This window comes from Parastagonospora nodorum, assembly GCF_000146915.1.
Source record: "Parastagonospora nodorum SN15 chromosome Unknown scaffold_1, whole genome shotgun sequence".
NCBI classification, from domain to species: domain Eukaryota; kingdom Fungi; phylum Ascomycota; class Dothideomycetes; order Pleosporales; family Phaeosphaeriaceae; genus Parastagonospora; species Parastagonospora nodorum.
This window is the reverse complement of record NW_001884549.1, coordinates 2,043,622-2,067,423: the sequence shown is the minus strand read 5'-3', so window position 1 is coordinate 2,067,423 and position 23,802 is coordinate 2,043,622. Positions and strand designations below refer to the sequence as shown.

Genomic DNA, 23,802 nt, shown 5'->3' with positions numbered 1-23,802 from the left:
ACAAATCTTCCTACACCGGCACTCTCCCCGCAACACTCAACCAGAACGCACACCTCTGCTCCAGCATCCCAATCGAACCATTCTTCAACCCCCCACTCGTCACCAAGAACTGCTCCCCGCTCCGAACCTCCGGCACACCCACGATACTCGCATTAGTAACTTTATGCACATTCGGATCGCCCGTCTGCACAAAGCTCGCCATTGCGCCCGCATAGCCTTGATACGTCACCGCATGCGTCTTCTGTATCTCACCAATCGTATTCCAGTACTGCACGTCTGAAGCGTGTTTGGCCGGGCTGATGGTGTATTCAATCACCCAGCCTTTTTTCGCGGCGCTGGAGAGCCAGTACGCCGGACATGCGAGGCCGAGGTCGCGGTACAAGAGGCCGGCGCGTGTGTAGGTCGTGTTGTATGCGATTTCCTCTGCTGTGCCTGAAGCCGGATACAGCGCTTTGACTGCGTCGATGTCAGAGGGTGTGAAGCCTGGTAAATACCCTCTGATCCAGGAGTCGAAACTCGCTTCGGAGGAGTTGAAGCCGTCGGTTGCGCTTGTGTTGGCTTTTGTAAAGCCGGGAGGGATGAAGTTCTCGCCTTCGTGCAGATTGTAGGATGTCAAGACTAGCTCGGCGTTTAGGGCGCCGTTGGTGATGACCGAGGACAAGGGCTGAGTGAGGAACTTGTCATCGATGACGGGGCCGAATGTGAATGCGCTGGTGGTGTATTGCAGACTTGTGCTTTGGCGGAGTGCACTGTCTCGCAAGAGCTGCAGATCGGCGGATTTCAGACAGGCGATTTCGTCTGTGCAGTTGGCGCAGCCGACGTCACGGAGGGTCTGCTGGTAAATGACTTCGGACTCGGGGGCGTCGTATCGCGGTGTTTTTGGCCAGAAGGGAGAGCTGCTCATTGCTTTGGTGAAGAGCTTTAGCCCTTTGTTTCCGGTTGCAATGGTTTGCGCGACTACGCTTCCACCTCCTGCAGATTGGCCCCATATTGTCACGTTCCTTGGGTCGCCACCGAATTGCTCGATGTAATTTTGTATCCACTTGAGCGCAGCTTGTTGGTCCAGCAGTCCAGGATTCAAGTCGACATCTGAATGCGATGCGATCTTTGAGCCTGGGAGAAAGCCAAACACGTTTGTGCGATAGTTGGAGTACACAACCACATAGTCGTTTAAAGAGCTGACATTGAGGACCGGGAACCCAGAAGGCGGGATATCAAACGATGCTGAACCTCGAATGAAGCCTCCACCGTAGAAAGTCAGGAGTACGGGTCTTAGGGCCTGTTCCTTCCTCCATGGCCGCGAGTATACACCAAGGTACAAACAATCTTCAGAACCATTCACTGTGCGCTGTGGGCACATATCAAAGGCCCGGTCAGTATCGTATGTGCCATTCTTGATTGGGGTCGGTGGTTGCGGTGCGCGGAATCGGTTCTTGCCTGCTGTTGACGCGGCAAACGGAATACGACGGTAGTATGTGAGGTTGTATCTTGTCGACGATGCGCCCTGCAGTGAGATATAGTCAAGCTTCACAATGGGATTAGAGACATTTTCGCTAGTAGGTCGTGGTGATGCAAGCGTAGCGCAGAGTAATGAGAGCACAGTGAAGAGAAATGTAGACGTGGAAGACATTGCGAACAGCATCATCGATCAAGTTCACTTACCTTGGATGCACACGGGACCCTGCATCGTATATACCACTTCGAACCTCGCTAGAGCTATCTTTAGCCTCATTTCCATGTCTTCGCAAGGTTGTTCCCGAGTTTGCGGGGTGGGCATGACTAGGGACAGCCCCCGGACGTTTAACATTGCACTCTCGGTGTAATCCTGGCCGAGATTGAGAGAACTGGAATGATTTCACCGAAAGTGTCGCAATTAAACTGTGGGTGTGCAAGAGCCTGCATTACAACCTCGCATGAGCTTTTGACACAGACTAGGAAAATCTGGTGGTGCACATGTGAAATGCAGAAATTCATAATTGGTACATTGAACGCCAGCTATTTGAAGGACCCAGAACGCCTTCATATCTCATAGAGCAAATCATAAAATAAACGTCAACAATATGTTCTGTCACGAAGGCGCTACCAAAACCTCACTTCCGCTCTCCCTTCCTTCCTGTCTTCTTCAATCTCGCAGCCAGATCGAGCATACCATCCGCCCAAACAGCCATGTCGTCAATCTTCCTCACTTCGTTACCACTGAAGTCCCTGAGGAAAGCACCCATCTTCTCCTCGCCATATTTCTCTCCATAAACAATCTCAGCCCTAGGGGTGACATCCGTCTGCACACCATCGGAGCTCAGGCTGACGCCAACCTCAAAGGTGACCTTCACTTTGGTTTGAAGAGTAGGCAGAAGCATGTTTGCAGAGATGCCGATGCGCTCATCAGAGAGTATAAACTCGTCAGTGATGTAATTGTGTTCGAGCCAGCGGACACCATCAACGACTGCGAGAGCAGTAGCCCATCCGTTCTTCACAACTGTTAAAAGGTCCAAGATGCGTGTCTGTGACTGGGGAATGCAGTGGAGGTGCGCACGGATGAGCTGGAGGAAGAAGCGCTTGCTCGTGGTCAACGACCGAGGATGGGGCGTCGCCGAGTCGCCAACGTAAGCAAGTGAAATAGACTGGTTGGGTGTGTTGCCGCCTGTCATGAAAGCCGATGGCTGGAAGTACAACTCAAGATCGTTTAGATGTGTCATCGTGATACCGTTTGACGAGGCCGAAGTGATGCTCCAACCGTAAGCTTGCTCGAGTGCGGCTACCTTGGCTGCGATAGTGTTAGATTTATCCATGGTTGAAGATATCATCAAACTTACCTTTTAGGTCATTGACTTCGCTTGTAGACCATCCACGGCACTCCTCACGCACGCGCTCGGCTGCTTTGGTCTCTTCGATACATTCCACTTTGCGTTCCTTGATAGCTTGGATACGTGCGTCCTTCTCGGCAAGCTCTTGCTGGAGCTGTTCAAGAAGTTGTCGTTTGTCCTCTAGCTCCGCGTCTGTCGCAACGAGCCTTTCTCGTGTCTCCTCTAATTCTTCGCGGTCACAGCTGTTGAGCTCGTCATGCCTTTGTTGAAGCTGCTTGCATTCGGTTGACAGCATCTCCCGCTTTTCAACCAAGGGGGGAAGGACCGTGTCGAGAAGTTGCTCCTGGTTTGAAAGCTTCTGTTCGTCACGCCTGAAGCCGTCTAATGTACTGAGAAGACCAGACTTCAGATCGTGTAGCAGCGTACTGCGCCACGTGTACCATTCTCCGCGAGCTTCAAGTCTTGCATTAGTCTTCAGGTTCTTGAATTGGTTGTCCATGACAATGCGCTGATCTGGAGGGGCAGTGAGGTATTCACTGAACAGCAGTGGGTTCTCTTCCATAACGTTGGCCTCCATAGTGCGAACGAAGTGGCGTCCGTCAGAAATGTATTTCTTCATCTCATGGCAGGCATGCTGGTATAGCTCGTACTCTGGGAGGGTGCAGGCACCAGCGACGACATATCGATCCAATGTTTCCTCCTTCTCCTCTACCTCAGTATCATGGAAGAGAGCAGGGGCAGCAGTGTGCCGTCGCTTGGTCGTACTAAGGTCCATGAAACGAATCTTCGTCATGTCAAGGAAGTCTTGCAACGATATCCGCTCGACTTCTGACAGGTCTTCAACAGCTTCTTCGGCATAATCAGCCTCACCCTGTTGCTCACCGAATGCAACACGCTTCTTAGGGCTCATGCTCCTCCTTGGCGTGGCTTTCTTGGGAGTAGGCGTCTTTTGCTTTGGTGTTGCCAACTTCTGAGGCGTCTGTGATTTCTTCGGTGTCATGCCTCGTTTCGTTGGGGACATTAAGGTCTGTTTGCGAGGAGTGGACAATAACTTAATATTGTTCGTAAGCAATGTGGTGCTCTTAAGGATCGGCTCCTCGCGAGCTGCGTTTAGAGGACTGAACTGCACGTTCGATAGCGATGAGCGACGTCTGTTGAGAATTGGAGCAGCGACTGGATCCTCAGGTATGGGCATGTGGACTTCATGCTGAGCCTGGTTTGTGGGGGTGGAGACGTCTACCTGTGATTTTGGCGTCCCTTGAGGCGTCTTACGAACAAACGGCGAAGGCTCAATGTCCTCTATCTTGTGCTGTCGGACAATTTCAGGGGTGCCAGGATCGAGAACAGGGTATTGAACTTCCGCAGGCATCTGGCTAGGTGATGCATGGCTTGGGGTCTCGTTGCGGGCTTCCTCTGAACCTACAACGCTTCGGCGTCGGACTGGCGACTTTTGCGGAGTTTTCTTTGGGGTGGACTTGTTCGAGCGTATAGAGAGAGACTCCGCAGCTGCTACATGTTTCTCGGGTGTTGCTGATGGTTGACCGGTGCGTTTGATGCCCGGTCCGACGATCTTGGTAAACTCCATGGACAAGTCCTCGTCTTCGGGCTCAGACTCTTCCACGTCGCCGATGGCTGCCGAACCACCTTTAATGCTGCCAACGGCTAAGGTGAAGTCCATTGTAGCATCATCGAGAACAGTGTCTACGCTCACGCGCCTGGCGGGCTCAGAGGTGTTTGCGCTCTTAATTGCACCAATCGCCATAGTGAGATCCATGGTTGCATCTTCAGAGGAGTCCTTTTCTAGCTGACGCTGTTGTCGAAGGCTGGTCCTGCGGCTGGCAGGTCTCTTGGCGGGACTACCTTGCGATGCGTCCAGCATTGAGACGCGGCGCTTAAGGCTTTTCCTTCGGGTTGCCGCCGATTTTGTGTCCATTGTCTTGATGCTTCCAAGAGGCATAGTGAGCTCCATGCTCATATCATCGTCCATGTCTGAACTCTGAGTGTTGTCTTGGGGTACAATCCTGCCCACAGCACGTGTAATGTCCATGCTCATATCATCGTCGCTCACAGTGCCCGCTGGTGACGACGGCTCGACGTTTTCCTGGTTTTCCTGAGCGATTGCAGTCTTCCTTGCCCATGGCTTGAACGACGCCGTGAACTCATCCTCTGCGATATCCATGGTCATGTCGCCTTCCTCGTCCAGGTCGAGCCTTTGTGTTCCAGCCTGGTTCGACGCCTGTCGGAGCGCAGCATCAAGCTTTGCACTGCTTTGCGACGAGTTCTCAGAGTCTGGCGCATCCTGTAGATCTTTTGAGACATCGTCGTCATCCTCCGAAGCGCTGTCGATACCGTCTACGCCTCCCGGTGACTGGTTGTCTGCGCTGAGCGGGCTAGAAGAATATATGTCGTCGGGATTGTTGAAGTTCATTGGCGGGATGCCTGAGCTGCGTCGATTCTTCTTCTGATGCTTCTCGCGCTGATTCGCTGGGGAGGAGCTTGGCTCGGGCTGTGGCTCCTCGGCCTGTTCAGGCGGCGTAGATGGTGGCTCAGAAGGGTCTGAGGTTGGCGCAGGCGATGCGGGCGTTGAGGCTTGGGAAACGCCCGAAGCTCTACGCGTCGCATCCGAAGATGCTGAAGAGCTGGTCGCATCGCGTAGATATTCGACTACATCCCAGGTATGCAATGTTGCTTCTGGAGCAAAGGAGACCCGTCGCCGCGCTATTTTGGGTTAGCAATGTTCTGTTGCTGTCGTTGTTGTGAACTCCACGCAACGTACCGAGCGACTTGCGACGGGCATCGCGCCGTTTCTTCTCGTCCTCGTCGTTCGACGAGAGTATCGACTTTACTGCCGGGAAAGCAGACTTTCTGCGGTTGCCATTGCTTTCTTTCAGGGCTGGTGTTTCGAGCTCTCCAAGACCGCCGGGACCGATGCTCTTGCTACGCGCCTTTCGCGATGATTTGGCCGGAGACGAGATGCCGGCTTTGGGCTTCGGATTCGCTATGAGACCCTCTGCGATATTTTCTTTTCCGTCCGTGTTCGCCATGTTGTGGGGAGGTCGCGGTGGGGTTGCGATGATGATGGTCGGTACCAAGGCGTAAAGGTAAACAGAAAGGCGCGGTTCGGTAAACATGCCAAGCGGCCCGTGCACACTTCACTCCAAGAGCTATAACTTCTCCAGGATTTCCTGACGCCATAGAGAATATAAGCCGGCACTTGGAGGCGTCTTTCGAGCTAGCTTTGAAAGTCTGCGACAAAAGGTCACGGTTATTCTGTTAACCTGGGCAGCGTCCTTTGATCCTGTCTTGCACGTGCTCGCGCGCAACCGTGTTTTAGCGCCATGTCGGGCGCTCATCGAGTTGGAGTGGAGCAAACATAAGACCCACGCCTTTACCACAACGCCAACACGGCCTACATTCTCTCGAGCGCGCCCACATAAACCTTCGTAATCGAATCTAGTAGCTGCACTAATGGGCTTGCCTAAAGATTTGATGCAAGGTCTCTGGCCAAGAACGTAGGTGAAGCGTTGCACTGCTCATTCTTAGAGCACTACTAAGTATTTAATTAGGTTTGTATAAACCGACTTTTACCTCGTACTCTCCACTTTGTCTCGTTTCGGCGACCATGGCGAATACGCAAGGAGGGTCTGGTAAGAACCCTTACTGTATCAATGATTCAGAGCCGCCACGCTGGTTCTCTAAACCATCAATCCCGTTCTCTACACCAACGAATACGGCTAGCATTGCGGGCTATGTCGACTTTATCGACGAAGACAACCCTACAGAAAGACATATCGACGAAGTACCTGCAGGTAGCCGAGCTGCAGACCAAAGGAGACCTAAGCGCGGCCGCAGATCCGACTTGGAAAACGGAAACCCAGCAGCTGAGCGACGAAAGTCAGACTGGATGACCAGTGATCCAGACCGTGACGTGATTGACTTGACTTTCAGTGACGACGAGGGGGGTGTGAGAGGCCGCCGCCATGCGTCACGAAGCGAGACAAACAATGTCTCTAGCCCGGCGAAAGCTGGACCATCGTCAACGATTGAGGTGTCCAAAACACGACCAGCAGAGAGAGTGAAGCTTTCCGAACCAATTACACCATCCTTCTCGCTGCTCCATTTTGCAGCTGCAAACAGTAGGACGTCTTCCCATTCTCCAATCGGAGGTCGAGCCGACCCTGAGCGCGAACAGACCACTCCACGGCGCGTTAATGCTGATGCGACTTCGACAGCGCGGCGCGAAAAAGATGTCGGCCAACCAGGAACATCCGGCACACCAACACGACTTCCAGAGGGAACACAAAGGATCCGCGACCCGAACGTTTCGCGAATCCTCACAAAGGCAAGGGCTATCAAAAGTGCTACAAGTCCTCCAACACGCAGGACAGGCTTTGGCCAACTTACCGGTACTGATCGCCCCGCCAGTGACCATGCATATTCATCGAGTTCTGCCATCGTGTCAAAACACATATCAGGACGGCAAGCATCGTTTGCAAAACGCGGACCAGGCTCGGAGCTTTCGAACAAACCTGACACCGAAACTAACCCCAAGAACGGGAATATAGGTCAAAGCAAAGTTGCAAGAAGCCTACCGCTAGATGTACTGCATGAAAACAGTCTTGGTGAGGATACCGACATGGGTGCTCAGGTCTCCGAGCCTGGAGATCTGCTTGCTTCAGTTTCTTCGCCAACTGAGCTGGAAAATCCCCAACCAGGCATTCGAACATCTCCACTCCCAACATGTCTGTCTTCTTCCGAAGTAGTTGAAGCTCAAGTAGACGATATGGCACAGCTGCCACCACTGGAAAATATAGACACGAACCAACTAGGTTAGTCCTCTTTCTACGCACGTGAAGATCAAATTCTGATTATGCGTCCTGTTGCGTAGTGTCTCCGATTCCCACACAGGCTGACTTGACCAAAGACATTGAGTCTGCTCGCCGAAGATTCGAAACTTCTCTCAGTCACCGTCTTAACGAAAGATATGAGGACCATGCTTATCTGGTAAAGGTATGTAAGAAATGTGTCTGATCTACGCGTAAGCTTACAAAAAGGTAGAACATAATGTGGCGTCAGAGAACGTGCTACGAACGTGAGCTGCGATTGAAGCGATCGAATGACAGTAGTCAGCGGCCTCAAAGGCACACGATGACGCGACCTGCGTGTATACAATCAATTTCGCCTTTCATAAACATGACAGACACACAGAGCCCCTTCGACAAGGGCAACCACAAAGCCAGCTTAAATGTTGTCAGTCAGGATGTTTTTACTAAGAGTCATCCAAAGGGTGTAATCAGGTCGTCCTGGAGCGTAAAAGCCATCACTTTTGCGCCTGAAGCTCTTCAAATACCTTCATTCATGGAATACGTTAGTTTAAGAACCAATGTACTTGCTGATAACGAGTCAAAACTTCTGACCATGCCATGGTTGGGCGACGACGAGCCAGAAAAACGCCAAAAAGCTCTAAAGGATGACCTACCGCACAAGTACGAGATCAAGTTCGACAAAAATCCCTACTTCGATCTCCGGAACGAACAGTACAACTTCTATTTCGGCGCCGTATCTTCACTGCTCGACGACTTGGGATTGTCTTGGGACGTGATGCTCTACTATCTGCTATCACCTGAGACGTCTCTGACACGGATAAATCGAAGTTCAGACAGATATGAGGACTATGAAACTCTCATGCAAGATCGAACAGCTTACGAAGAAGAAACGTTTCAACGAGATGATTCGGAGCAGCAAGTCATCTTGATTGAACGTGCACCTGATTCGTGGCATAAGCTGTTACCTCAGCTTCGAGAGCCCTCCCCCATGCAGCTCCGTATGGCTGCGCTTATATGCGCGGCGATCCTGGCCAATTGCAACTTCAGCCCTTGGTATTTGGCCAAGCAAAGTACTACGATGCGAGAGTACATTGATGCCAAGACAAAACGTGCTGAGGCTGCACCCAAGTCTGAATTTAGAAGCATCGTGTGTAGTGTTTGTCACGAGTAAGTACTTGCATGTCAACGACGGGGCCACAGCTGACCAAAGATGAACAGACATAATTGCCTTTTCCATGGACAAATTCGAGAAAACCCTGAGAGCGGGACCGACTCAGAAACGCCTGAAGAAGACGCGTCAGAAAACCCTGAAGATGACCCGGAAGATGACCCGGAAGAAGAACTTATGCCCATACATTTCGATTCAGATGACTCGGATGTCGAAAAGATTGTCAATTACAAGTTCCCATCAAATCCCGATAGCTTGAAGAGCCAGCCAACTTCCAAAGCGCTTGGGCGATCGTTGCCCCCACCAGGAGATTTCAGACCCAAGTGGTGGTTGGATTATACCATTACCTCTCAATGGGACGAGAGGAAACCTTTCGTCCCTTGTAATCATGAAGGCACTTGTGCAGAAGCCAGGTGTCGCTGCTTCATGGAGAACGTCACCTGCGAGAAGACGTGCAGATGCCCTCCGAGCTGCAATCGGCGTTTTCCGGGCTGTACATGCGCTGCTATTCCCGGGAAGCGTACTTGCGCGCTTATCAAAGACTGCCTATGCGTCAAATTTAAGAGAGAGTGCGATGCCGATCTTTGCGGAACTTGCGGCGCCACCGAGATTCTTGATCCTGTCAACCGCTACAACGACGAGCTCCTGCACCATAGTTGCGCGAATGTTGCAATTCAGAGAGGTGTGCCCAAGAAGACGTTGCTCGGCAAGTCAGAGGTGCATGGCTTTGGTCTATATGCTGGCGAAGACATAGATGCGCATGAACTGATTGGCGAATATGCTGGAGAAACGCTTTCCATTGGAGAAATGCAACGGCGAGAAATCATCTACACCTACGAAAAGAACATGTACCTCTTCAAGCTCAACAAAGAACAAGATGTTGATGCGACACACATGGGAAACAAGCTGCGGTTTATCAATAACGCGAACGCAACACATTCCAATTGCGCCTCCAAGGTCGTGTTCTGTAACACCGTCTTCCGCGTAGCACTGTACGCACTCACGAGCATCAAGGCAGGGTCAGAATTATTCTTCAACTACAACTATCCGGAAGAAATGACCAAGAACTTCAAGCAACCCAAAGGCAAGATCGTAGCAGTAAAGCAGGTTGTCAAGCAGCCCAAAAAGGGCAAGATGAAGCGGGCACCGTCGTTCAACGACTCCATCACGTCAAGTACTGGAGGAAATGTAGACAAACCGGAACGGCCAGGGATGAGAGAAGCATTGGCCAAAGCCCGGGCTGCAAAAGCAGCTAAAAGAGCATTAAAGCTTGCTGAAGAAGGTCTGCAGACACATGCGACGAGTGGAAGACCAAAACAAGCACGGGAATCAGCTAGTGGCCCGAGTAGCCTTCGAATGTCCAAAAATCCAGACGTAGGAGGCCGACCAGGAAGAGAGCGAGACTCCAGAGCGCGCGAAGGATCCAACGCCTCTAGGTCTCGCGCGGGGACTAGAGCGAAAAGCGGGACACCCATCCTTGTCATTCAAGAGACCGACGATGAAGACGAGGACACCAATGGAGGCGCAGAAGCTTCCGACCCCCAAGTCTCGGAAGATGGCAGTCAAGCTAGCGATACTGTGCCAGAAAGAGCAGGCGCAGCGCGACCTAGAATGAGGAAGTCGGCTCCACTTTTTGCGGTGAAGGAAATCAAGAAGACAAGAGGTGGAGTGAGACCTGGTGCAGGTAGGAAGAGGAAGCGACCTCTAATCGTTAATAGCGAGGATGAGTAAGCTCCTTCAAGCTGCACAAGTATGAATATTACTCGATGTATTAACACAATTATCAACATTGTTAGGACTTCTACAGTGAAGAAGCCATCCTTGCACACCAACACTTCAATGACCTCTCTAGTGCATATCTGACAACATTTGAGTGCCAATAGAGCGTGGTTATTAGGCTTGAGCTGCGAGAGTTGGTCGCCAGCTCTGTTTTTTTGCTTGTGATGAATCACTTTATACCAGGGTGCCTCATCGCGCGTCTAACACACTGTGGTCGGGCAGCGGGCGTGGAATCTCTTCTAGTCGTGAGCATGTACGTAGAGCGACAGCGCTCAGGGCGCCACCGTAACGAATGCTGTTATAGCCTTGACAGCGTCACCTTCATTCACGCGAAGCAATTCGGTCGCTTTTTGTTTCGACACCTCCAGTTCGGCAACCTACAATCAATCAGCTTCCTCCAACACGCCTGTCTGGACAAGATATCCACTCACCAGTAGATTCACATCCGCCGGCTCAACCTTGACTGTCTTCTTCTCCTCCCCCTTCTTATCCTTGATGTCTAGTCCTTTTATAGCCTTGTCAAGCGCATTCTTATCCACCTCTTTCTTCGCGCCCGAGTCTTCTTGTACGTCTAGTGTAGACAATGCTGCAGCGGCCTTGCGATCCTCGGCAGTACCTGTGGGCGCGTGTGGGTCTGCGGCGCCTTCGTGGACGTCGGCAGGTTGGGGCTCGGCCATTGTGATAAGCGATGTGGGGCGGGTGAGTGAACTGGTGTTATGGAGGTCGAGGAGGTAGACGATAGTGAATAGTAGGACATGCACTGATTCAATCGCAGGGCGTGTAGACTGGAATGTGGGGTATGACGACAGGTGGGTCCGCGGGTTGAGAGAGGGTTGACGCTAGCCAATGAGATAAAAGAGCGGTCATGATTGGTTGGAAATTGCAGATTTTAACGAACGATCTTCCGAATAACCTGCCTGCACAAACATAACTTCACCATTGTAGATCGAATAAAGAAGACTACCTGAATCGTCAACATACTCGGCTTAGCTGTTCACCTGCAGTACCTCGCCGTATTTTTGTAGTAAGTGATATCCCGCCCGCAATCTGTTGCCTTCCTAAAGCATTTCCTCCGCAAACAATTTTGCCGTTCTTTGAGTCATGTGTTTGCTTCTGTTATTGAACACCCTTGTGGGCTGATCCTGGGCCGGCGTCTCCAAATTAATATATTGCGAGCATCAAACGAAGTGTCCTTCACGAGCACATGTGCTACAAGAATTTCGACATCGTTGTTCACATTTGACCTGAGGCACAGACAATCATCATCGGACACTTTGGGGAAGTCAGACAGGAGAAAGAAACCCCGTACCAGTTGCGAAGGCAACCAACACCGAACAAATGTCGAACCAGAATGCTCAGTCATCAGAATGGTCGCCTACATGTTAGACATCGCATCCTATTTGTTGACGACTACTAATATTTAACAGCGTGGCGCTCCAAACCTCTCAAGCAAATCGTCACCTACGAAGACCAGGAAGCGGCTGATACTGCTTGTAAGCGACTGTCAGCACTTCCCCCGATTGTCACTCCCAGCGAGATCGTACGCCTGAAGTCAAGTCTTCGCGATGCCGCCCTTGGAAAAGCCTTCCTTCTGCAGGGTGGTGACTGTGCAGAGCTTTTCTCTTACTGCGCGGACGAGCCTATCGATGCCAAGATGAAACTGCTTCTGCAGATGAGTTTGGTGTTGATTTGGGGTTCAAACAAGCCCGTCATCCGCATTGGACGCATAGCTGGCCAGTATGCAAAGCCAAGATCAAGCCCAATGGAGATGGTCAACGGCAAGGAGATTCCTAGTTTCAGAGGTGATATTTTGAATGGTTACGACCCGGAGCATCGACGTGTAGATCCAGAGAGGCTGGTCAGTGCCTATTTCCACTCAGCGACGACATCGAACTACATTCGAGCCCAACTCTCGAGTGGATTCGCGGACCTACACAACCCCTTGGACTGGGAACTTGGCCACGTGCGCGACCAGGGACTCCAATCAAAGTACTCCACGATCGTCACAAGCATATCAGACTCACTTCGCTTCATGAAGACTATTGGCGCAGACACATCGGGCCAACTGCAAACGGTCGATCTCTACACAAGTCACGAAGGTCTTGTGCTTGAGTACGAGCAGAGCTTGACAAGAAGGCTGAAGCACCCATTTGGGCACAAGCCATCACAACCGTCCGCGGACGGAAAGGGCTGGTACAACACCTCAGCACACTTCATCTGGATTGGTGATCGGACACGTCAGATTGAAGGCGGACATGTTGAGTACTTCCGGGGTATTGAGAACCCTATCGGTATCAAGGTCGGTCCTTCCATGAAGAACGACGAGCTAGTGGAGTTGCTGGACATTGTGAACCCTACCAAGGAGATCGGCAAGATAACGTTGATAACGCGTTATGGAGCGGAGAAGGTGGAGTCGATGCTTGGTGCACATATCGAGGCTGTAAAAGCAAGCGGCCATGTTGTGGTGTGGCAGTGCGACCCAATGCATGGGTAAGTCAACAAAACTCTCTCTTGGGCCCAGCTAACGTCATCTAGCAACACTCGAAGCACGCCAACTGGCATCAAGACGAGGTCGTTCAACAGCATCTTCTCTGAATTATCATCTGCACTCAAGATCCACAAGCAACATGGATCCTTCCTCGGTGGCATGCATCTCGAGCTGACAGGTGACGCAGTCACTGAGTGTACGGGTGGAAGTGAAGGTCTCGTCGACGAGGACCTGAGCTTGAACTACACCACATACTGCGACCCAAGGTTGAACGAAAAGCAAGCGCTGGAATTGGCTTTCCTGGTTGCAGGGCACTATCGCGCAGATGAGGGTCTCTAACAACGGACGAACGACGCACTTATACAAAAGCGATAGAGCAATACCACAAAATATGATGATTCCACCACTCAGGAGGGCTACAGAGCCTCATGCGACATCTGTTGAGCATTTTAGTGTTCGCTATCTTACGTGAACCCGTTTAGGTGGCCGCCGTTGCGGGCAACGCACGGACAATTATACATGACGAAACCACCAAAAGTCGAGTTGGTACATCTCAACAACCAGAGGAGCCCCACTGCACAACCACCAATTGCGACCATGGGCAACTCAGCGTCAAAAGCCGGCAAGGCGGCTACGAGCACTGTGCGTAAATACCCCACGAGGTCCCCTCAAAGCGCAACGACCCGCATCCCAGCTACCTCTCCTCCGAGCGCTCCGAAGGCTTCCGCCGCAGGACCAACCGTACACCCACCTGTCCAGGCGACTGAGACGAGGACGCAAGGTACTTGAACCTATCAGCAAGAAAGAGACCTTGTGCTAACCACGTCTTGCACAGCTATCGAGCAAGATGCAAAGGATCCTGCGCTGGCTTCGCGGCTCTCTCAATTAGGAGCAGTACAGCCGAACCCTCACTACTCGCCCACATCTACCTCACAGTTCGATCCCCAGCGCAACCGATCGAACAATGAACCGTCCGATATGATGCAGGCGCCCCCAGCATCTGTTTTCCCGGACCCGCGCAATAACCCCGTCTTACGAGTGCTCGAGGCGAGACAGCGGATTTCCGACCTTGCAGAAGATGAGCTGAGGAATGTTGGTCGTAAGAGTTTCGCTGGCCTGACATACGCCGATGCTGGCGTCATCACATTGGCGCTGATGCGACAGTCGAGAGGCGAACCAGAGAGCAGGATTGAACAGGCGCTGAACATCAAGAAAGGGAGACTGAGCGTGCTAGGGCAGGGCATAGTAGGCCCAATACAGATGGGATAATGTGGAGATATCGAAGGAGTTCTTCGAGTGGATTCTATTGCTACACTGCATACAGCACAGCACGTTAAGGCCATGCGACAACCATACGGACCCATTCGTCCTACCAGCCAAGGCGATGCAAACCGTTTCCGTTACCCATATCGTTACCGAACGCCGAACCAATGCATATAAGAACGAATACGACAGCCTCAGCACTCGGCCTGCTGCTCATTGATGAAGTTGTTGAGCGCCTCCAGGGCGTGCTTCAGACCCTCCTGACTGACTTCGAGTCCGTCTTGCGCCATCTCATCCTCGCCGATTTTGATCAGGCCGTCCATCCTTGATCGACCGGGTCGCAATGACCTCGCGCCTTTCCACCGCGCCTTCAGCGTTTGCTTAAACGAAGGGGCCTCGGCTTCAATGTCTGGGTTGACTTCCTTGCTCTCGTGCAGGACAGTCAGAGCATTCAACACATTGAGGAATATACTAGTAGGAGATGAGCAATGTCACATGGCTAAACGGCATTTACGTGCTTGGCATACCTCTGTGTTAATTGGACATCATGCTCCCACTCATACGCGACATTCGTGAAGCTGTTACCCCGCGCAACGACATCCAGGAACATGAACAGGCTCTCTTCGATGCTGATATTCGATGACAATTGCGATGCGACGTGCTCAATGATCCAGTCGGCGAGCTCGAAGAAGGTCTTTTGGTCGAGGTGGCAGAAGTCGTAGAACCGGTCGGGAATAGTGAAGAGTAAACTGATGGCTCGCCGCGCACCGGGACTCTCAATCCCTTCCATGCTAGAATGGGAACTCGAACTCGCACTCATTGCTGTCTGTCTGTAGATGCCGAAGTGAATGTGGTTGGCGTTTGGCCGTCGGCACGACACAAGCGTCAGATCGTGTGTCCGACCGTCAGGTGAGACAATCGCAAGTCTAGTCCGGTCTCCGGTAGGCACTGTAACAAAGCCGCTTCAGTAGATTGAACAAGGGCGTAACGTTCTAGTAATGTTTTTCCGTGCTGAGTGATAGTGATAGTGAAAAGGATGTTCGTCTAATGTACAAGTTTTGCCTGGCATAAAAGGCTGAAAGGGCAAGTGAAGCGCACTTTGTTCCTGGCGTGGGGCCGTGATCCCGTTTCCAAAGTCACCAGCCAGACGGAGAAAGCATGTGAAAGTGCACGGGCGCCGGAGCTCATGACATCAGCAACGTGCATCGCACATTCCGGAGTAGGCACGCACGCACGCAAGAATGTCTAACCAGACAAGGATGATGCGGGAGATAGTCATCATGACTGACATCTTTATTTCTTCTTTGTCGTTGATCGATGCGAACGTTGCGATGCGATGCGATGCCTCGAGACGCATCTAAGGTGACGCGGAAAACGGGGCTAAAAGTGGAAGGTGGACCACCAATGCGTCGCCAAATCGTCGCGTCTGGGACGAGCTGTGGATCCCCGACATCGATCACATCAGGGAACTAAACTCTGTACTCATGACAAACTTCGTTTTTCCTTAACCGAGATGTCGGCGATTGCGAATTGATCTGGCTCGCCCAATTGCTGGGTTGCCGTGCAAGGATCGCATCTAGATTGGGACGGCGGAGTTCCACGACTCTGCATAGTGCTGACTCAGATGAACTCAAATGAGATGCGCAGCACAAGGACACAATCGGTTTGAGTTGCTGAGTATTTGATGTCGATATCGCTCGTCGCGACTGACATTCCAACCTCACTACCATCATGCTAGGATACATATCGAGCACGCGCAAGAAGAGCTGCTTCGGCTGTGTGAAAGCTAAGAGACGGTGCGATCTAGGGTACCCTTTCTGTAAACGGTGCGGAGTCAAAGGCCACGACTGCAAGTATCCAAACGCTTCCCCGCGCGAGAAGTCTAGAGAGTCCGGAGCTGTGCCCGCTGAGGTGGTCATCCGTCAATCCACGCCGGACCTGGGACACCCATTAACTAGCGCTGTCAGTAGCTGTGCCGAACCGTCGTTCATCAACATCAGCACGTGCGATGCGAGTCTTGATCCATTGTTGTTCCAAACGAGTGGCTCGAGCGGCTCAAGTTCAAGTCCAGAGAGTTTTGAAGAATTCACATTCCACGATGACTGGGACTTGGTCGCGCCACGGCACATGCCTCGAGCCCCCTTGACGCGAATGCTCTTACCAGAAATAGTCGTCCCGACCTTCCTCAGCCAGGCTCAAACGCAGTTCATAACATACAGCCTACAAAGCTTCGTTTCCGTCATGGCGTATCAAGGCTCCACAGCCTTCCTCCACAAAGACCTATACGAAACCCGCGAGCCTGAAGCGATCCAAGACTGCGTCGCCATATCCGCCTTGTACATGAGCAAATCCGCATGCAACCAACGCATTCTCGCAAACACCATCGCCACCAAAATCTCCGCCCTAACCCACGAATCCCAGACGTGGACGCTAACCCAACATCTCGCCGCCGTCCAGGCCCTGATTATCTACCAAATCATCCGACTGTACGACCCCGACCTCAATCTCCAACACCAAGCCGCATCCCAGTTGCCCTTGCTCGAACACTGGACCGCCACGCTGTGGAAACGCTCCTTCGCTGAGCCGCAGACCTTCGCATCGGACTATGCATCCTGGATCTTCCACGAGTCCCTGCGCCGCACAATCATGATATCAGTATTCGTGCGCTGCGGGTATTCATGTCTCACGCGCGACGGGCTGGCAAGCCAAGTCCCCGTAGTCGCACGACTACCTTTGACTAAGGATCTTGGGGCCTGGAATTGCAGCAGGGAAGAATGGGAGGTGCGACCCGTTGGGTGGCTGGGCGAGGAGGATAATTTGGTGAGTTATGGCGAGTTTGGGACGTTGTGGAGTTTGGATAGGGATGTGGGTGAGTTGGATGCGTTTGGGAGGTTGCTTATTGCGGCATGTAGGGGGAAGGAGGATGCGAGGTTGTTGGCGTGATGGTGGAATGATATGATGAGCTGGATTCTGGAACTATAAGAGGAGGGATGACGCGAGCTTGCTGGTACGATGATAAGCTAATATGAAGAGGTGGGGTTTGGAACTATAGGAGGTACTTGGACACGACGCCCCAGAAGTCGGTCACGAATTCGCCGCCATCTTCGAGCAGGAGCTTGAAGTCTTTGTGCTTTCCGATAATGTCGACTTCGCAGGCCATATACTCCACCACCAGCTGTCTCAGCTCGTTTATGGCACCGCCTTTCGAACGATCTGTTCCATGTTCGTATGCCCATCGAGCAAGTTTTACTACATCGCCGACTCGCTGGTTGTATAGCTGAAAGCCGATCAACGACTTGTGTAGCTTTTGGAGCGTCAAACTCCTTAACGGATAGATCAGCCGCATCTCAGCGAAGATGTAAAGCCGAGTGTGAGCTAGAAATACGGTCGTGAAGTCCTGGTCGACCGCAGAGTTCGGCTTTGGTCGAAAGCTTTCAGATATTTGAGCGTTGGGCGCTCCGTCCGTGACATACGAGCGCTCTTGAAAAGTGGAACGCAGCGTCAACATATCTCGCTCCTTTTTCTGTTTGGCCTTTTCGACTGGCAGTACGTGATCAGCCGGAACAGAAGGTTCCCACCCATCTGTCGACTCTGCAAACACAGACCCAGATTCGTCATCAGGGGTTGGAGACGTTGGTGCATCAGGAACAGGTTCCTCCTCTGGAGCATCGACGTCGCTCGTCGCCAGCGCTGATTCGTCAATTGTCCAGGGTGGTACGGTGTAATCGCCGCGATACACATACTCTAAGAACCTGACGAAATCGTCCGGCTCGACATCTAGGATCTCGGCAGAGCCTTGGTTGGCCTCAGCTAGGCCTCCAGTCAGAAGCGCTCTGAACAGGACCAGACGTTGCAGCAATCGCAGCTGTATGGACTCTGAACGTCTTCCTTTCCTCGCCGACATAAAAAGTGAAAAGATCAGACTGAATCAGGCTAAAATAGTGTTAACATATATCCAATCGGAGGACATGAGTGACTTACTTTTCAAAGGAACATGTCCATGCAGGCTCGGTCATCTTGAAATGCTCCAAAGTGTCGATAGTCGAACAGCCTAACTCTTGCTAGGAGTATGTCTATCTCACTTATACTTGTATGAGTCGCAACCCCTTGCCATTCAATAAAGCAGCAGCGCGGGGTTGTACAGCCAATACATGAGCTGATCGCATCCCGACTGGCTGCTAATGTGCTACAGCTTCCATACGCGCTGATCCATGCGCAGAACTGTCCTACGCACATATCCACACAGTGCATGAAGCAGGACAGTATGTATTCTTCACACGCTGATTCTTGATACTACATCTCCCGTGATCGACGCATCAGTGCTGCCAAAACACTAGAGACGAGATGTCGCGAATCCTAGGGCAACCGCAAGCGAGCCGGTTCCCGCGCCCGCTTGCCATCCGCAAAACCGGCTTCCCTCCAACCACTGCGTCATGGTGTCACAGCCAGATGTTCCCGCCCCAACGCGCGGGACGTTCGTGCAAGGGCACTCCATGCGAGCTCGATAGCCGTTGGATGATGAGCCGCAAGGATGGGTGCGCCCATCACGTCACTCGAGGGTCTGGATGTATAGGTCCTGCCTCCGTTTCCTGGGATTCGTATGTGCCAACTTTGACATTCGCGAACGAAGCAAGAAGACAGTTGTAATTTCAGTTATATCTATTGCTCGCATCTTACTTGATTTTCCGCCTTTGAAGTGTGATAACATCTGTTCAAAACGGCGCCGCAATATCCTACGCGCCGCGCGCTTGCCGGCTTAGCTGTTGTTTCTGTGCTTTCGGCTATTGAGAGACAGCAGAAGAAGAAGAGAAACAAGACACAGGGAAAGGAATTGGAATTGGAAAAGGAAGATATGTCCGGCGAGTTGCAGACGATTCCTGCGCGTCATGGCGTTGCGACGTTTGTGCCGAGGGGCAGGACGATCAAGGTCATCAATACTTATGGCAAGCAGGTTGTGAGCATGTGGGCGTTTAGTCTGGGTGCGCCGCCTGAGGAGGGAGAAGGAGAGGGTGAGGCGGAAGACATTGATGAGGATAAGGTGCGGGAGGAGGCTGAGGGGTTGAAGAATGCTGTTGAGGGAAAAGACGGGGGAATGGAGTCTGGCGAGAAGGATGAAAAGATAGAGAAGAAGGACAGGGAGGAAGATAGTAGGTCGGGGACCGAATCTACAGCCAACGAAGCGGATAAGACAAAGCCAGACGACGACGATCCACCGGAGCAAGCTCCCGACACACCAGAGAACGAGAAGACGACAGAAACCACCGCATCTTCTTCAAAGCAGCCTACGAAGCGCACATGGGGCTCTTATCTCCCGTCTATTCCGTATCGCAACAAAGGGGCACCGAAGAAGGAAGAGGGCGAGAAGAAGCCCAGTGCACAAGATGAGAAGACGCAAAACGAAGCCAACACCAAGAAGTGGTCTTCTTATCTGCCTACAGGCAAAGGATTCTCAAGCTACGTGCCAAACGTCCAGATCCCAGACTCGAAGTCTGCCATTTCCGCCTTCCAGTCGAGCCACAACCGCGACCCGAACAAGAGCTATGCAGAACAGCTGTATGACTTTTCCAAGACGCCTGTTGGAGCTGGTACCATTGCTGGTAAGTCCTATATTACTAGCTTCCGATGCTCAAAGGTCCAAAGTCGATGAGATGTGGAGCAATGACTGACCTGCCATTACAGCTGCAACAGGCTCCGGCTACGCTTCCTCAGTCTACGCCGCCTACTCCGCATACGCATCTACACACCCCTCCCAACTCCTCACAGCCACCCATGGAATACCTCTCCCCTCCCCCACACACGCGCCTCCTCGCACAAACTCGTCCCCGAAGTCGACGATATCCTCCTTACCAACCTCCGCAACCCGATCATCACCCTCGTCGAAGATACAACGCCCGGTGCTCATGACACGCTCACCGCCGCATGCGATGCAAACCTATACAGCGCGCTAGGTACAGACAAACCAGAAGAACACGGCAGCTGTGCAGAAAACCTCGTCCTCGCACTCAAGGAACTGAACGAAGGCGCAGGCCTCAAGGGCGCAAAAGCAATCGGCGCAGATATCACTGTAAACATCGCACCCACGCCTCTGCACTTATTCATGAACGCGCCCCTCGACGTAGCAAACATCAGCAGCATCGACGGAGCGGGCGCGAAGGGCGCTATCCTTAGCGTCGACGAGCCAAAGGGCAAGAAACGGAGCTACGTGCGCTTCAGAGCTGATCGTGACGTTGTAGTCGTGTTCAGCGCGTGTCCAATGGATGTGGGCAAGCAGAATGGTGGGCGTTGCATGGCGGCAAATTTCATGGTTGAGGATGTGAAGGAGGGGGAGGATTTGGCTAGTAGTGTGGCGTCACTCAATAACACTGGCAAGAAGGGCACGCCGAAGCAATCCAGTAGCGAGAAGCATGTGGAGAAGAAGCCTGAGATTGATGTGAAGGGAGAAGAACAGAAGCAAGATATCGAGCAAGACTTTGAACAGCCAAAAATCGACGCAGAGACCAAGGATACCACACAAGAAAAGACGACCCCACAAGAGTCCAAACCTACCAAAAAGTCTCCGCCGAAGAAACTCGAGCGCAAACCCTCTGAGAAACCCGCGGAAAAACAACCGGCCCAAGTTGACTCGACCAAATCAGACGAGTCCAAGCCCAAGAAGAAGCCCAAGAAACTCCAGGTTCGCAGTAGCGCTACGCCTGCGCCGGCGTAAAAAGTGGACTCGACTCACTTAGGCTGGAGATTGTATACGATATCTGTACGCGATCTGGATGCGAAGGGTTCGTGTAGCTCGTAGGCTATTCACGGCGCATAGATTGGAAGCTTGGCTTTGACCTTGTCCTTGAGCCCTGGTCGCGGGTAATAAGGACCACGTGTGTATTTTGCTATTTTAGTCTTTTTTTTTGATATGTATGCATGGTTAATATTCGCTTGGGGAACAGTATCTTCACACTTTGATTGTAACATGTAGCAAACTTCAAAGATGTTGGTTCAGTACACGCGATAAACGTTCGATTGAATTTGCAGACACATCCTGGTCGATTCTACGAAAAGCGAAGGTAATACTACATACTACATGTCAAGACTTGGACATCGTGCGGGCGACACTTCACCTTGGATTGAACTCCTTCACGGCACAACACCCCCTCTATGCACTCCACACAACCGTCGCAATAGCAGTCTCAAGCGCGACCCCATCCGTGGGCGAACTATCCTGCCTCCTTCCCCAAATCACAGTCGCCGTGGGCGGTTCAAGGCCGATAGTATTCGGCTGCGTCGGGGCAGGAAATGGCGGGACATTGATCGGGCCTTCGGGCTCTTCGTCCTCGGGATCGGTCTCGTCCTGGCGTTTTCCCCAGATCACCGTTGCTGTGGGTGGTTCAAGACCGATAGTGTTTGGCTGTGTCGGGATAGCGAATGGGGGTATGTCGATCGGGCTCTCGGGATCAGTCTCGTCCTGACGCTTTCCCCAGATCACCGTTGCTGTGGGTGGGTTGATGCCGATGGTGTTAGGCTGCGTAGGCACGGGGAAAGGTGGAATTTCAATAGGACCTTCCTCATCCTGTCGCTTTCCCCAAATAACCGTCGCAGTGGGCGGGTTGATACCAATACTGTTCGGCTGCGTAGGCACAGGAAACGGCGGGATCTCAATCGGTCCCTCGGGATCCTCTGGGTCCTCTGGGAACTCGTCGTCAGGGATCTCGGGCACTTCCGTCGGCTCGGCGTCGTCCTGGCGCTTGACCCATGAGATGTACGTTGGAGGTTTCGCAGAGGGCCAGTACACGGGTGCCGTGGGCAGGGGAGGGAAGCCGAAGCCGATGGTGTCGAAGTTTGTTGGCGCGGCGACGTCGGCTTCGCGCTTGTCCCAGCTCACAGAGACTTTGAAGGGAGGCAGACCGACTGTTGGCCAGGGGAATGGTGGAGGCACTTCTGTGGGTGGGGCGGCGCGTTTGCCCCAGCTGATCCAGCCTGATGGTATACCAAGGCCAACAGTATCGTTGGGTAGCGGTTCTGGATCATCGCTCGGGGTGGGTTCAGGGGTGGGCTCTTCTGGGTAGTCGTCATCTGGAACGGTCGTAGGCGAGGGTGTTGGGCTTGGGGTGGGCTTGACGGAGGGCTTCGGCGTTGGTGTTGGTGAGAGTGTAGGAGTTACCTTCTTCGAACTAGTCTTTGGCTTCTTGCTTGGCGTAGGTTTGGGCTTTTGTTTGGAAGCAGTCGGCTTTGGTGGTGGTACATAGACCTTGTCATCTCGCTTGTACCAACTCACAGAAAACGATGGAGGTCCAAGACTGATCTGATCACTGGGGTCCGCGGGAATGGGCTGCGGAGCTGGAGTTGGACTTGGAGTTGGGAGAGGAACTGGCTTGATCGATGAGCTTGCCTTTGGAGGCTTGGCGGATGCCGACGAAGACTTTGCTGTAGAAGACTTCTTAGGGGGCCATGGTTTGTATGAAGGCCACTCTGGATACCCAGGCTTCTTAGTAGTGGTGGGCTTGCCAGTCGAAGAGCTAGATGGAGCAGGGCTAGAGCTAGGCTTTGGTGGCACTATAGCAGAAGAGGGCTTCTCTGGTTCTGGTACCGCAGTAGATGGTCCATCTCCACTCCAAGAGACCGAAAACGTAGGCTTTCCCAATGAGATCTGGTCGGATGGCTCGGCTGGCGCTGGATAATCAGGCTCATCAGGGGAAGGTGTAGGAGCAGGACTATCCGTCTCCCAACTCACCCAGTAGCTGGGTTTGCCTAATGAAATCTGGTCCGTCGGTTTACCCGGCGCTGGATATTGAGGCTCTTCAGGTGCAGGTGTGGACGCTGGAGCATCTGTCTGCCAGCTTATCCAACCGGAAGGTGTGCCTAGGCTTATCTGATCACTTGGCTGTGGGAAGACTGGCGGCAATTCGAGTCCCTCTGATGGTTCAGGAGTGGGCTGTGGGTCGCCAGATTCAAATGTTACACTCTGCTGAGGTGGTGTAAGAACCTGTCGGCCCTGAAATCCAGCAGGTAGTGCACTAATGCTATTACATTGTCAGAGAAAAACCTAAGACGAAATGGAGTATTGGCGTACCTTGTGGCAAGACCAAGTAAAGCCAAAAAGCTGTGCCGAGCAGGTGCCATTGTGCCGCTGTGTGATTCTACACAGAACTAACTACCTAGAGAGCGAGGCGTTCAACCGTACGGTGTATTGTTGCGAAATGCTACCCTATTATAGACTTTCACTAGATCCCCATTCTGTGTTGACCATACTGATCCAGTGGCCGTACTATGCGCGCATATGAAGTATACGAGGCTGGCCACTCATCATCCGTACGACTGTATCGAGTGCTTGCACAATATACTCAAGATCTTGCGTTAGCGAGCCGAAGCAGGTACTGTTCCGGGCTTTAGGTTGACATGTCGAGCTCACCAAGCAATCAATGCTGATAGACCTCGGGTACATCAGTGGCATGACCTGGGGGCAAGTTATTTTTAGAGGGCGAGAGCGTG

At 52.4% G+C, this 23,802-nt stretch overlaps 11 protein-coding genes across 11 annotated transcripts; 5 read left to right on the top strand and 6 right to left on the bottom strand.

Moving 5' to 3' along the window:
* Positions 1-10: 10 nt before the first annotated feature.
* On the bottom strand, positions 11-1,687 carry SNOG_00931 (hypothetical protein; the record flags this gene model as incomplete). Its single annotated transcript, XM_001791545.1, has 2 exons — positions 11-1,440; positions 1,663-1,687. The coding sequence occupies 2 exons, from the start codon at positions 1,685-1,687 to the stop codon at positions 11-13; spliced, it is 1,455 nt and encodes a 484-aa protein (XP_001791597.1).
* A 403-nt stretch (positions 1,688-2,090) lies between these two features.
* Positions 2,091-5,848, bottom strand: SNOG_00930 (hypothetical protein; the record flags this gene model as incomplete). Its single annotated transcript, XM_001791544.1, has 3 exons — positions 2,091-2,764; positions 2,814-5,360; positions 5,581-5,848. The coding sequence occupies 3 exons, from the start codon at positions 5,846-5,848 to the stop codon at positions 2,091-2,093; spliced, it is 3,489 nt and encodes a 1,162-aa protein (XP_001791596.1).
* Positions 5,849-6,426: 578 nt separating this feature from the next.
* SNOG_00929 (hypothetical protein) lies at positions 6,427-7,638 on the top strand (the record flags this gene model as incomplete). Its single annotated transcript, XM_001791543.1, has 1 exon — positions 6,427-7,638. One exon carries the CDS (start codon positions 6,427-6,429, stop codon positions 7,636-7,638), a length of 1,212 nt encoding a protein of 403 aa, XP_001791595.1.
* Positions 7,639-8,975: 1,337 nt separating this feature from the next.
* Positions 8,976-10,413, top strand: SNOG_00928 (hypothetical protein; the record flags this gene model as incomplete). Its single annotated transcript, XM_001791542.1, has 2 exons — positions 8,976-9,986; positions 10,177-10,413. 2 exons carry the CDS (start codon positions 8,976-8,978, stop codon positions 10,411-10,413), a joined length of 1,248 nt encoding a protein of 415 aa, XP_001791594.1.
* Positions 10,414-10,960: 547 nt separating this feature from the next.
* Positions 10,961-11,254, bottom strand: SNOG_00927 (hypothetical protein; the record flags this gene model as incomplete). Its single annotated transcript, XM_001791541.1, has 1 exon — positions 10,961-11,254. The coding sequence occupies one exon, from the start codon at positions 11,252-11,254 to the stop codon at positions 10,961-10,963; it is 294 nt and encodes a 97-aa protein (XP_001791593.1).
* Positions 11,255-11,915: 661 nt separating this feature from the next.
* On the top strand, positions 11,916-14,334 carry SNOG_00926 (hypothetical protein; the record flags this gene model as incomplete). Its single annotated transcript, XM_001791540.1, has 4 exons — positions 11,916-11,958; positions 12,005-13,067; positions 13,113-13,396; positions 13,901-14,334. 4 exons carry the CDS (start codon positions 11,916-11,918, stop codon positions 14,332-14,334), a joined length of 1,824 nt encoding a protein of 607 aa, XP_001791592.1.
* Positions 14,335-14,350: 16 nt separating this feature from the next.
* SNOG_00924 (hypothetical protein) lies at positions 14,351-15,298 on the bottom strand. The gene is made up of 2 exons (XM_001791539.1): positions 14,856-15,298; positions 14,351-14,799 (listed from the first exon to the last, which is right to left on the bottom strand). Exons 1-2 carry the CDS (start codon positions 15,146-15,148, stop codon positions 14,523-14,525), a joined length of 570 nt encoding a protein of 189 aa, XP_001791591.1. The 5' UTR covers positions 15,149-15,298; the 3' UTR covers positions 14,351-14,522.
* Positions 15,299-16,059: 761 nt separating this feature from the next.
* SNOG_00923 (hypothetical protein) lies at positions 16,060-17,271 on the top strand (the record flags this gene model as incomplete). The annotated part of the gene is made up of 1 exon (XM_001791538.1): positions 16,060-17,271. The coding sequence occupies one exon, from the start codon at positions 16,060-16,062 to the stop codon at positions 17,269-17,271; it is 1,212 nt and encodes a 403-aa protein (XP_001791590.1).
* Position 17,272: 1 nt separating this feature from the next.
* On the bottom strand, positions 17,273-18,344 carry SNOG_00922 (hypothetical protein; the record flags this gene model as incomplete). Its single annotated transcript, XM_001791537.1, has 2 exons — positions 17,273-18,161; positions 18,310-18,344. 2 exons carry the CDS (start codon positions 18,342-18,344, stop codon positions 17,375-17,377), a joined length of 822 nt encoding a protein of 273 aa, XP_001791589.1. The 3' UTR covers positions 17,273-17,374.
* Positions 18,345-18,859: 515 nt separating this feature from the next.
* SNOG_00921 (hypothetical protein) lies at positions 18,860-21,034 on the top strand (the record flags this gene model as incomplete). The annotated part of the gene is made up of 4 exons (XM_001791536.1): positions 18,860-18,887; positions 19,089-19,475; positions 19,500-19,881; positions 20,092-21,034. The coding sequence occupies 4 exons, from the start codon at positions 18,860-18,862 to the stop codon at positions 21,032-21,034; spliced, it is 1,740 nt and encodes a 579-aa protein (XP_001791588.1).
* A 435-nt stretch (positions 21,035-21,469) lies between these two features.
* SNOG_00920 (hypothetical protein) lies at positions 21,470-23,139 on the bottom strand (the record flags this gene model as incomplete). Its single annotated transcript, XM_001791535.1, has 2 exons — positions 21,470-22,642; positions 23,089-23,139. 2 exons carry the CDS (start codon positions 23,137-23,139, stop codon positions 21,470-21,472), a joined length of 1,224 nt encoding a protein of 407 aa, XP_001791587.1.
* Positions 23,140-23,802: the final 663 nt, after the last annotated feature.

Bases quoted from the DNA above. Each gene is read 5' to 3' on its own strand.
- SNOG_00924 (XM_001791539.1), bottom strand. From the start codon at position 15,148: ATGAGTGCGAGTTCGAGTTCCCATTCTAGCATGGAAGGGATTGAGAGT. The intron at 14,800-14,855 runs GTATGCCAAGCA...ATCTCCTACTAG, and splicing joins GATGTCCAATTAACACAGAG to TATATTCCTCAATGTGTTGA.